General features: G+C 39.4%; 1 protein-coding gene across 3 annotated transcripts in view; it reads left to right on the forward strand.

Annotated features, from left to right (window-relative positions):
- Positions 1–13,303, forward strand: part of IPO7 (importin 7) — a 44,411-nt gene that overhangs the window by 27,508 nt on the left and 3,600 nt on the right. For 2 of the 3 annotated variants that reach the window (XM_048484037.1, XM_048484040.1), the window contains exons 15-24: positions 435–595; positions 1,852–1,980; positions 4,779–4,845; positions 4,950–5,075; positions 5,243–5,340; positions 9,208–9,303; positions 10,992–11,212; positions 11,410–11,615; positions 12,146–12,352; positions 12,983–13,099. In XM_048484037.1, coding sequence (XP_048339994.1) covers positions 435–595; positions 1,852–1,980; positions 4,779–4,845; positions 4,950–5,075; positions 5,243–5,340; positions 9,208–9,303; positions 10,992–11,212; positions 11,410–11,615; positions 12,146–12,352; positions 12,983–13,099 — 1,428 coding nt within the window. The remainder of the gene's footprint in view (positions 1–434; positions 596–1,851; positions 1,981–4,778; positions 4,846–4,949; positions 5,076–5,242; positions 5,341–9,207; positions 9,304–10,991; positions 11,213–11,409; positions 11,616–12,145; positions 12,353–12,982; positions 13,100–13,303) is intronic. The other variant, XM_048484039.1, reaches the window with a different exon arrangement.

A 13,303-nucleotide genomic window follows, 5' to 3' on the forward strand; every position in this document is an offset into this window, starting at 1 on the left:
GAAAGGTTGACTGTCTTAAATGCATACCCTTTAGTTTTGCAGGGAGGAAGAGACAGGCAGAAAGGGCAAGCTGGAAAACTATTAAGTATATACTCTGGTCTCAAGAAGGCTTTTTGATGCTATTCTTGGAGTATGGAGCATCTTGTTGCTGGTCAGTAGATGCTCCAGGGACTAGAGGAGGTGTTAAGGGTGACTATATCCTTCCCAAACAAAAAGGGAGGGGTAGTGGTGATACAATGATATAATAAAGATTCCAGTGTGTATATGTTAAAAATATGATGGAATACATTCAAAGTAAATTAATACTAAGATTTAGGATTAACTGAATTTTTCTTGAAACATCCTTTTTAAAAATGTGGTTTTAAAAATATGTCAAAACTTAATGTACTTTTTTCCTATGATTAACAAATAAGTATTTTTGTCTTGCTTTCCAGCTAAAGAATATATTACTCCATTCATTAGACCTGTCATGCAGGCTCTTCTTCATATCATTAGAGAGACTGAGAACGATGATCTTACCAATGTAATTCAAAAAATGATTTGTGAATATAGCGAAGAGGTTACTCCTATAGCAGTAGAAATGACCCAGCATTTGGTAAGTTTACCTCAAAATGTTAACTTTCTTATTGCCTGTGTCTGGTCTCAATATTCTAATGACTGGTTGAAGTCATATTTAATTGGGATGTTGGGGGTACATTAATGATTAAGCTGTACCCAGTATTCTATCTGTTATGAATGCAGCAGTGACCAGAATATGCAAACATCTCTTGAGCTAATAAGATGCCTGATAACACTTAATATTGTTCTGTCACAATAGTTTCAAAGTTGAAACCTTTCGTTTTTTATATCATATGCAGTATGGTTGAAATAGGATTTAAATCGACTTTGACTTGAGAGGTATTCCAATATGCAGTGGTGTAGTGGTTAAGTGTAGATGTACTCTAATCTGGAGGAACCGGGTTTGATTCCCCACTCTGCCGCTTGAGCTGTGGAAGCTTATCTGGGGAATTCATATGCCAACGTATGCCAGCTGGGTGACCTTGGGCTAGTCACAGTTCTTCTGAACTCTCTCATCCCCACCTACCTTACAGGGTGTTTGTTGGGGGGGGGGGGAGGGAAAGGAGATTGTCAGCCCCTTTGAGTCTCCTTACAGAAGAGAAAGGGGGAATATAAATCAAATTCTTCTTCTTCATAGTTATAACCCTGGCATTCAGTTATATTTTCCTTTGTTTAAAAATGTGCTGTGGGGGTGAATGCTTTTTATAGTAATGACTTGGTTTAACTAGAACTTTCTTAAATGAAATGTAAATTTATTATAATTTCAGCATTTTTAGGATTCAAATTTTGGGCTGTGTAGTGGTTAAAAGCAGGTGGACTCGAATCTGGAGAACTGGACTAGATTCCCAGCTCCTCCGAATGAGCGGTGGACTGTTACCTGGTGAATTGGATTTGTGACCCAGATCTCTGAGAACAGTCTTAGTCCCACCTACCTCACAAAATTTCTATTGTGGAGAGAGGAAGGGAAGGACTTTGTAAGCTACTGTGAGACTCATTACAGGGGAGAAAGGCAGGTTATAAATCCAAACTCTTTTTCTTCTAATCCTTATAGCACCCCAATGATGTTAGTTGACTGATTGCATCTTCTTCAGGCAGGGAATTGTGGTGTAGTACACCTTTGTCCTAGACTATCTGCAAAGTCCATGGCTGATTAGGAAAAAAAGCCTTAACTTCTTGTCTTGGTTATATCTTTTGAAAATCTCCCTATCCCAAAATCTGTAATGTTCATTTGCACTGGGTCAGTTTTCTTTGGCCTTTATTGAGTGTAACACACTTTATTCTTCCTTCATGTAGGCAATGACATTTAACCAAGTGATTCAGACAGGACCAGATGAAGAAGGTAGTGATGATAAAGCAGTAACAGCAATGGGCATCTTGAATACTATTGATACACTTCTCAGTGTAGTTGAAGATCACAAAGAGGTAAAAAATCTTTTTGTTAGCAGTAAGTATTTAATTAAAAGAAACTCTATATAGGAAGCCCACTTGCAAGCAGCATAAGTAGTATTAAGTTTATTCAGCAAATAAATTATTCTTCAAGGTAGCTTGCTGTTTCATTGTCAACCCTAATAATAATTTGACTGTATACCATACCCTGGTTTTAAAAAGTGCCTAAAAATAATCTGACCTCTCTTGCATTGCTGATTATTGAAACACTTCCTATCAAGAGATCCCCTTCTAGAAAACTTTATTTTCAGTGTGAGAGGATATCATTTTTAACATCTGAGAAAAATTCCCTCCTTCATATAGTGAGCTGAGATCCTTATTCTCCTTTAAGGCAGAGGAGCAATCAGAACATAAATGAGACTGCTCTACTGCGTTTCTGAAAGTTCGTTTGTATACCTCATTGCCTCTCTGGACTTCTCCAGGTCAGCCACCTTAACCCTACCATAACAAATTTGGTCAATGAGACCCAGCAGCTTTTTGCATTAAACACATCCCCACATCTCTTGTTCATTAGTTGGTCAATCATACATGCAGTGCTCAGTGAACAATATTGGATAGTTCCTGCAGTCCTGTTGTCTTTCTAGCTTCATAACTGCTTTTAACATTTAAATATTTTTTAAGTTAACTATTACATAGTAAAATTAATTTTGCTTTTAAGTTAAAACTTTGAAACTACCCTGGGGTGAGTAACTGTACTTTTTTTTGCAGAATTCAGAGAAAAGTGGCTGTGTACTCTGTATCAGATAAAGATGCTAGTATGGTCAGTTGAGGTGCAGTGGTTGAGAAAATTGTATGCTTCCACATTAGAAGATAGTCTCGAATTAATATGAGACAATCATTCATTTTTATGCACTGCCTTTGTCAAACTATTATTTTGTGGGTTATTGAACATGGCACTTTGAAACAAGAGCAGGTATAGTTCACTGAACCACTTTAATCAAATTTTCAAACGAGTGGGGGAGCAGGGCTAGGTAGGCACTAGGATTCAGGTGGAGCATTCTACAACAAAGAAGGTCTGGCATGTTCAGTTCTGTGGCAGAGGAGTATATACAATTTACTAACATCTATAGAAATAGTCCTCTTTATAGTAGTATACAATGTTCCCAAATTAGAGCCTGTTACCACTTACAGTTTACTTTCTATAAACCTAAAAGCACCTGGGGTGAAAAATCATCCCAAAAAACCATGTTTTTTGCCATCAGGGTAGTTTTTCTATCTACAAGATTATTATCCAAGGAACCATTTTTGAGTGCTTTGGGAACATACTTCTCTTCCTGACAGCCTGGAGAATATTTACTTCACCACAGAAAGAGAAAGATTTGTGGGACAGAAAATTATCCCAAGCTACAAAAAAGTTAGACATTAATTCTAGATTTTTTTAAAATCATGAATGCTGTTAGCTGTCTTAATATCTCAGGTTACAAAACACAGCTTTTATTTGTAAAGTTATGGGTGTAAGTTATTGGTTACTCAGTATAGAAAAGGGAGGGATGAATCCACAGAAAAGAAACACTGTGCCTCATACCAATGTGCATTTTCAGATTCTGGATTTGTACTGTGGTCAAACCTCTGACACTAACCCCCCCCCCTCCCCCCCGTGGGACTTTTAAAACACTAGATACTTGCATTAGAAATATACCCCCAATGCAGTACATTGCAAGTTTTTTTACAGGTTGATTTGAAGTTCACTACTGGTAGACAGTTGAATAGGAGTTTGGCAAAATGTTCATGCTTTTAACACTTGACATGTGGTTACATATAAGAGTAGTTCACTCATAAACTACTTACAAGTAAACATAATGCCTCCTCCCCATAAACCATTTATTGCCCTTAAGCAACTGTGGAAGAAAGGCCTAGATCCAAAAGGGAATTGTGTGACTAGCTTGCAGTAAGAAAGGTATTTATCGCTGCCAGATCTCTACTTCTATTGAATGCAAACCTTAACAGGTATGACTGAGATGAAAGCTAGTTGGGATTAAAGGCTAATTTAAAACAAATATTTCCTATACGTTTAAAGGATTTTTTTCAGGCACACAGACTTTTTATTTTTATCAAATAGAAAAAACATGCACACAAAGGCCAAGGTTGTTTGGGTAATGATGTCCAATCAGATTTCTGTGCATCTATTTTGATAGAGCCTAGGGATTTCACAGTAATGATTGGTGCTTTCAGCCTTACCTAGCAAATGTATTCAGCAAAATAAGGGACAGATTTTTGTTGAAGACATTTCGCTGTCATGAAAACAAATGTTTGATGATAAGCATACCAACAGCCATTCATACTCAAGCATTTGTTAAACTATATATTTGACCATAAAGCTATCCTCTCTTTTTTGAAGTTTATAAAGTAATCCTGTCATGTGATAAATACTTGCAAGAATGTCCTTGTCATTGTTTAAGTAGAATTTATTTTGCTGCAAATTAATTTTGTTCTGGTGGATCAGGGCAATCATATTCTAAGTATTAATTTCAAATTCAAGCTACTTCAGTTCTTTATAGCTTCCTGCCCAAGCTGAACAAAGATACAAGGGAAAAGAGAATGTTGTCTCTTGGCTTGTGTCTCTTCCCTCCCACACCAGTATTTTATAATCCTCTTAACTCCACTTTCTGAAGACTTCAGTTTACTTCAGTTTATACATGGAGCAGATAAGTAGGTATATACAAACATTTGAGCTATGCAGATTCTTTGACTTTTGTCCTGAGTATTTTAAAAATAGAGATTGTCTATAAAACAAGCATTTGATACCTGTCGTAATTTTCATTTAATCTTTTCAGATTACCCAGCAGTTGGAAGGTATTTGCTTGCAAGTAATTGGCACAGTTTTACAACAGCATGTTTTAGGTAAGAGATTGTTTCAGATATTTTAAACTTGCATGAGGAACTTAAATTTAACAAAGTGCTGTTAATGTGAGCCAGCCAACTTTAATTACATGCTTCTGTTCTAGAATTCTATGAAGAAATATTCTCCTTGGCTCACAGTCTGACCTGTCAGCAGGTATCAGCACAGATGTGGCAGCTTTTGCCTCTTGTCTTCGAAGTATTTCAGCAGGATGGTTTTGATTACTTCACAGGTGAGCTTGGCTAACTGTTACATTAGTTCAATCGAATGCACAGAAACACAGCATTGCAGAAGTAAAGTGCTGAATGCAAACCTACATTTGGAATGTAAAAATTAACATCTTTGGTTTACATGAAGTGAAATGACATGTAACAATTACTTTTGCTTTTTTAAACACAGATATGATGCCATTGTTGCATAATTATGTAACTGTTGATACAGATACACTCCTGTCTGATACCAAATATCTAGAAATAATCTACAGTATGTGTAAAAAGGTAGGTAGATCCTTAATTCTTGTTTTTTAAAAAGGTTAAATCTGTAGAAATCTTCCACTGTATAAACCTAAGGAAGACAAATGTGTGCTCTTTTATCAAGTTATGTTCATGAGAAAGCAAGAACCAGTAACTCAAATCTAGATTGGTGTGTGTTGGGTTTGTCCTAAGTATTTTATTGCCTTGGGGTCTCTAATTTGGTGGCAGGATAAAATAATCTTAAATAAAGGCTTGGTTCCCACTGAACATTTCCATACCTCCCACCCCACATGGTTACATGACCCACCCCCCTTTGCTGCAACCCTGAATGCTCTGTAAAATGCTGTTTTGGAGGACGGGGGACTCCTAGCAACAGCATGAAAGGGGAGCTAGAGATCTGCACTGGGACAGAAGATTGATAAAAATTACCCTTTCAGTCAGCAGAAATCTTTCATGGGATCCAGCTCAAAATCAGTTACATGAAATTGTGTGCATTTCACTGTGTGAAGATAGCTGATGAAAGTATAGTGGCTCCAGCCAGATAACAAGCCAGTAGACTGAACTTGAATCTAGCTGTGTCCCTCATTGCAGTAATTGTGGCTGTTTGCATAGTTGCTGATATGTGTCTGGTTGTGTCTGGTCCATTTGCATTCTGCATTTAGATAGTAATGCTCATGTAGAACCTGTGGTCAAAGAGAAATGACATTGGTCTTACCATGAAGGGGACTTCTCTGCTGTGATTGAGGACATCTTGGTTTTGCTAGATCACCAATCAGGGAGACAGGAAGTTTTGTACATTTTTCCCCAGGTTCCTCACTGTGCTGTGGATCTACCCTCTTCTCTCCAGTTCTGGTTCCTCTGAAAAGCAGTGCCCGTTGACATACTTCTGAAAAAAACTCTTGCTTGAAGAACAACCCAGCTCCCATAAAAAAACAACCAGGAGCATAAACAACAAGCAGATTAACGGAACACTGAAAAGTAACATAGGAGAAACAGGCCCAAAACACAGAGAGAAATCACTTGGTAGGACATGAAAACAGCGAATCTACACCTTGTCAGAGGAAAAAAGTCTCTTATCAGGAGAGGATGAACAACCAGTCCCGGACGGGGGAGGGGGGGGGGAGATGTCCTCAATTACTCAATGGAGAAGTTCCCTTTATGGGTAAGACCAATGTTGTTTCTCCATTGAGCAAGAGGACATCTGGATGACCTCCCCCAGCAGTATCACAATTACTTAAAGGGTGGGGTCGAAGTCCTCTCTAATTATGTGTTGTGGCCACTGCAGATGCTATGGCATATGCAGAAAATGTCATCGAGTCCAAGGTGGCATCAGCTGTGAAGCTGGCTGTCTTAAGCATCCTGTTCACCCCCTCTATGAATTTGGTCTCACCTTTGGGTAACAGAGATGATGGAAGCCATGGCAGAAGCCCTGATTGTCATAGCCATTGCTTCATGGACCCTTCTGCAGAGCTGCTCTGCCTTTTTATCCTGCAGGTCTTTAATCTGACCTCTGCCATCTTTGTATACCAGGCCTGTGGATTGCAGCACTGCCACTGGTCCATCTAGAATAAGCACTTGTCAAATATTATTAGCATATGATGGTAATGCATACAGCTTAAGCAGAAAATTGGGGGCATCGCCTATTGGTTGCTGGTTTCTCCCACTCATTAGTCAGCTGCGTTTCAAAGTATTCAGGAAAAGGAAAAGCCCACTTTGAATTGGAAGGGAAAAAATCCTCATCTCCCTTGCGCAGGGATTTAGATTTACGTTTGGAAGGTTCCTCCCTGCTCTGAACCTCACCCAGCAACTGATTGGACAGCACAACTGATTTGGACAGCAAGTACTGATGATCCTCAAATTTAAAGCGAGAGGACTGCTCGGTAACCCGGATCTCTTCCATGTCCTCTTGGTCCAACAACAACTCCCCTTCTTCCCTGCTGGGCGGCTCTGAATTTGAAGAATCAGCAGATCTAAATTTGGGACTCAACCTAGGTCTTTTGAGCACTGCCTTAGTTTTCCAGGCAGGGTTACCTCTTTTGTTTTCTCCAACCACTTGGGTTGGAGTGGGGGGTTGCAGAGCTCTGGGAAGGACTAGGTGGGTTGTAACCAACTTGGGATCTGCAAAGAGCCAACATTTTCTCCTGTATTACTGCCTTTTCTTGCTGGAATGCCCCCTTAAAGTCCAAAATCTCTGATTTAACTTCCCTCAAAAAAGCTTACCGCCTGCATCCAGAGACACCGGAGACCTGGTTCATTCATCTTGCTCCGTTTCAATATCAGTAGAGCCCTGACCCAGGATACCAGGGTGCAGTGGGCTATGCCGTGTGGATCCGCGGCCTCCAGCGGCCATTTTGCATGCCTCTTTTGGCGTGAAGAGCTGGTTTTCCTGAGCAAAGAGCCGGTTTTCCTGAGGCTTGCCGCATAGTGCGCCTCCCTGGCCAAGGAAGCAGATCAAGCGCTTTGTAGAGGACTGTCTGCCCCATCGGAGCCTTCTTCAGACGGCTATCCTACAAGGATAGCAGAGTCTCCTCCTTTTGGGGCATTGTAAGTAGCCCTGCTGTCCACTGCTTGCTTGCAAAAGGAGGTTGCTGAGCAGAGCGGTAGCCGGGAGGAAACCCCCCACTGGTAGACCTGGACTACTGATCTTACAGCAAAATTTGCACAAAAAAAGGCAAATAGATTCACTTCTCCCTCAAAGGTGCAGGGTCACACAAGGGGGTGGGGGTGGGGGTGGGAAGACAGAGAACTCACAAAGAATAGAATAGGTATATAGGCAAAAAAACACGAAGAAGAGTGGCAGCTAAAACCACTGCGACTGCACTTCCTAAAGGCAGGAAGCAAACTGGAGAGAGGAGGGCAGATTCACTGCACAGAGAGGAACCTGGGAAAAAAATTACAGAATTTCCTGCCTCCCTGATTGGTGATCTAGCAAAACCCAGATGTCGTCTTGCTCAATGGAGAAACTTGAGATTATAATACTGGTTTAGTGGAGTCCAAAGGTAAGCTTATTATTCATCAAATTCTGAAACACTTGGAAAACCGGATGATTTCCCTGTGATTTAAGTACCCTTGTTTGTATTATTAATGTTTTGATTACTGCTAAATGAGACAGGTATACTTTTGAACGATAATCAGAATCTCCACTTCATGTCGAGACTTGTCACACCAATAAACTATTGGAGAGTTGAATAAATATTGTAGAAGGACAGGAAATTAGACCAATGGTCCATGTAGAAGAAGAGTTTGGATTTATATCCCCTCTTTCTCTCCTGTAGGAGACTCAAAGGGGCTTACAATCTCCTTGCCCTTCCCCCCTCACAACAAACACCCTGTGAGGTACGTGTGGCTGAGAGAGCTCCAAAAAGCTGTGACTAGCCCAAGGTCACCAAGATGGCATGTGTGGGAGTCCACAGGCTAATCTGAATTCCCCAGATAAGCCTCCACAGCTCAGGTGGCAGAGCGGGGAATCAAACCCGGTTCCTCCAGATTAGAATGCACCTGCTCTTAACCACTACGCCACTGCACTGTAGTGTCCTGTTTTCCCCAGTGATCTACCCAGGTATCCCTGAAAGCAGGACATGGAAGTCAGTGTTTTCCATGTTATTTCTGCCAACAACTGGTACTTGATCTGGGTATTTTCTTAATCATACTTAAATAATAAAAATACGTGAGGTATTTTAAAGTGGATTCAATTTTTATATACCTTCTTGAGTCTATGAACACACACACATACTTGTATGTGAAACTTTAGAGATCCTTTGCTTAACTTTATTCAATAACTTTTGTGAAAGGTAAATCAGGATCAAGTAGGGAAGATACAGTCCTGCCACAGTTTTTTAAAACTGCTAAATATTCAGTATTGAAATTAACAGGGATTGTGATGTTTCTTAGGTTCTTACAGGTGTGGCAGGAGAAGATGCAGAATGTCATGCGGCAAAATTGTTAGAGGTGATCATTCTACAGTGTAAAGGTCGTGGCATTGATCAGGTAAGTAGCACGGATATTTAGTTAAGAAAACTGTAAAAATTACAAATTTTGGAAGTAAGGAGGAGTGTCCATTGTCTCTTATGTGCAATTGTGATCGACAGCTGGAAACTGAAGTGTTGTCTCAGTCATGGAACCCTTGATTAACAGGGGCTCAAACAGAATTCTATAGTTGGCAGTTGAGAGAGGCTGTTGGGAACTGACAATTGGAAGGTGACAATTAGAAGTGGAAAGTTAGCAGCTGGTAGCTGGAGTGAAAGAAACATAGTTGTGTAGGATCAAGGAAGATCCTGTTTGAGGAAAGTGAATCGAGTGTCCTTACCTCAGGGAAATAACTCCAAAGAAAAGGGGATGGATACTAATCAGTTTTAAGAACGAAAACTGGGAGCCTGTATGTTTTGTTCCTGCTTCCATCAAAATTGAAATATTGTCTCAGGAAAGCTGGCTTGGGTCCGTTTAAGCAAAAATGTTTTCTATCTCAATCTAATTGTAAAGTAAAAAAATCTGTCTGTGAAATACACCTGCTACAATCTGAATACAATCTGAATCCAAACTTTTGTTTATAAATACCTTCCTCATTCCTTTTTGTGTTTTCCTGTCAAGGTTATTCCTGAAACCTCCCTGACGACCTGACTTTACCATATCCCCAAATAAGAAAAATAAAAGTTTTGTGTTTATAATTGATTAAGCCTCTTGTGTGCCACATTCTAACATACAAATAAAGGTTTTTGGACGATACCTTGTATTCCTGTGGGACAGAAAAACAACATTAGAAACTTCATACATCTCTGGAGTGAATGTTGTTAGAAAAAATGAATAAAAATATCTGTCACAGTTATTAATAAGCAATTAGAGATGTGACAGTTCACAAATTCAGTGATCCTGGACTCTTTGTCTGTTCTTTTCATGCGTTTATGGGTTTTCTGGCTTACTGGGAAAGAGAAATTTCAGGTTTATTAATACAGCAGAGGTTCCTAAAGGGACACTTTCAGCATTGGCTAAATAACTTCAACTAGAAAACTGCATCAGAAATAAAATATTTGAAATAATTCATGGAGCTGGGATCAAAAGGTGATTTCCTTTCCTTAAAGGCTTAAAGGAACTGGACATTTGGGGTGTAACTGGTGATGGTAATACATTGTGAATTCTCATAGATGTGGATGGTTCTTAGTAAGCTGCCACTTACAGATTGCAGTATTGTACACTTCATCTGCTAATCTTCATTAACTTTATTAGTCCCTTACTGATTATTCTGCATAGCTTTAATACCTGGTAACATGAACGCAGAAGCATATCTCTACCCCATGGTGGTGAACCTATGGCACTCCAGATGTTCATGGACTACAATTCCCATCAGCCCTTGCCAACATGGCCAATTGGCCAATAGGTTCGCCACCACTGCTCTACCCTAATTTCCCCAAAAACAAAAGCTGCAAATGTTCTTAGCCATTTTCCTCCCTGATTGATCAACCATTTTTACTTGCTCTGTGGCATACATGGATTTCTCGTTGATGAGCTGGACTAGTGAGGAAGCAAATGAAGATCTACTTCTTCTGTTTCCTGTTGTATTAGGGGAAAATATGTGTTTAGTTCTGAGTTACAAAGTGGCAGCCTAAATATGAAGTGTGAACTCTTGAATGATATTGCTACTTTTTAAAATGTTGGCAACATTATTTTTTTCCCTTCTCCAGTGTATACCCCTGTTTGTGGAAGCTGCTTTAGAAAGGTTGACCAGAGAAGTAAAAACAAGTGAACTGAGAACAATGTGCCTCCAGGTTGCCATAGCGGCTCTGTATTACAATCCTCACCTGCTTCTGAGTACTTTGGAAAATCTTCGCTTCCCCAATAATGTGGAACCTGTCACAAATCACTTTATTACACAGTGGCTTAATGATGTAGACTGCTTCTTGGGGTGAGTTGCTTGTCTCTTGGAGATTATTGTCATGACCCACTGAACTTATCTGCACACAAGCAAGGGATAGCACTGTGGATCTCTTATATACCTTTCCACTTCTCTCAGAAATGCTATTGCCCATTTGGTTAATAAATAATTTGCCTTATTTTTCTGAAAATTGTAAATAACCTAATAAGACCATTTCTGTATTTCAGACTTCATGACAGAAAAATGTGTGTGCTTGGCTTGTGTGCTCTCATTGATCTGGAACAAATACCACAGGTTTTAAATCAGGTTTCGGGGCAGATCTTACCAGCTTTCATCCTTTTATTTAATGGCTTGAAAAGAGCATATGCTTGCCATGCAGAGCATGAAAATGATTCTGATGATGATGAGGAAGCTGAAGATGATGAGGAAGGAGGTAATGAATAGACTATCTGTTAGGCAGCAAATTTCTTGTTATGTTGATGGTGCCACATTTGCTGTGAACGAGATACTGGCATTGTTGTGTGAAATACGTTTCTTTCCTGGATTCTTGTTTGTTTTGTTTCCTTGCTGTCTCATTTCATATAGCAGAATTCTCTTTCCTTGTGTCAGAGTCTTTGCTGTTTCGTTCCTGTATCTAAACCTTATTTCTCTTTGCTTTTGAAATTAAATCAAGCAATCGTAAAACATTTCATTATGTTCTTGAAACATAGTTCACCTAATCAGTTTCTTGTCTTTTCGCTTCTGTGTTTCTCTGTGGGTATTCATTTCTCATTTGCAAGCTGTGTAGTGTAAATGCCTCATTTTGTATTGAGTACATTGGTGAGGGCCAAGTACTTTGCTAAGTCAAATTAGAGCTCAACACTGGGATAAAAGCAGAGACTTGTAGATGCAGCCATTGCAAATAGAAATGGAGAAAAGAACAATATCCCTCAACATCCTTTCTGATTCTGCATCTTCTTTCAGAAGAGCTTGGGAGTGATGAAGATGATATTGATGAAGATGGACAAGAATATTTAGAAATTCTGGCAAAGCAGGCTGGGGAAGATGGCGATGATGAGGACTGGGAAGAAGATGATGCTGAAGAGACTGCCCTGGAGGGATATTCAACAATTATCGATGATGAAGATAACCCGGTTGATGAATACCAGATATTTAAAGCAATTTTTCAGAGTAAGGGCAAACGTAATACACTGTGCAACAGAAAATCGTATTCATGTTTTTGAATGTCAAAAAATGGTGAAGAACACCTGGCTCATAAACTGTCAGGAACTTGTATGTCTTGGAAGATAGAAAATTAGAGCTGGAGTGCATTGATGATCAGGCGATTTAGGAAGAGAAGTGCAATTAAAAACTAAAGCAGGCACTTTATAACATTGTGCATAGTTTATGACACCACTTGAAATTGTTTCCCTTCTCACATTTGTGGAACTGAGCCAGCAGGAAAAATGTTTGGGCTTCAAAAATGGCAGTAAAGAGGACTTGAAGCCATGTGGTGGTTGTGGCAGTGTGCACAGGATGTTATGCAGGATAAGATATCCCTGTCTCTTATTTCTGAACTTTCTTTCTCCAGATTTCTATATTGTCTAAAATGGACAAATGTAGCTATGACCATTAAAAAAACTGGAATCAAGTATATCTACAAGGCTTTACAAATTCTGCATAGCCTTGATTAAATGGGGGAATAATAGTGTTGCTTGTAATTAAAATTCAGTAATAGTAAAAATGGCTCTTAAAAAGTGATAGTGAACTGTTTTTAGCTTGCCTGTTGTTTTTCATATATCTGCATGTCTTTTTGAATAGCAATTCAGAATCGTAATCCTGTTTGGTACCAAGCTTTGACACGTGGTCTTAATGAAGAACAAAGAAAACAGTTACAAGACATAGCAACTTTAGCAGATCAGCGAAGAGCAGCCCACGGTATGTGTTTCTCCGGTAGGCTTTACATCAGTGGTTCCCAGCCTTTTTTCACTTGTGTAACCCCTGGCAACCCATTTCCCTAAAATTATATCCCCATATTAACAAACTCTTTATGTGATTTTTTTCACATATCCCATACCCCAGGTTGGGAATTACTGCTTTACAACTGTTCATTAAGTATTGGGCAGTTGGCTACAAAGGAAC

Source organism: Sphaerodactylus townsendi, linkage group LG02 (assembly GCF_021028975.2).
Source record: "Sphaerodactylus townsendi isolate TG3544 linkage group LG02, MPM_Stown_v2.3, whole genome shotgun sequence".
Lineage (NCBI taxonomy): Eukaryota > Metazoa > Chordata > Lepidosauria > Squamata > Sphaerodactylidae > Sphaerodactylus > Sphaerodactylus townsendi.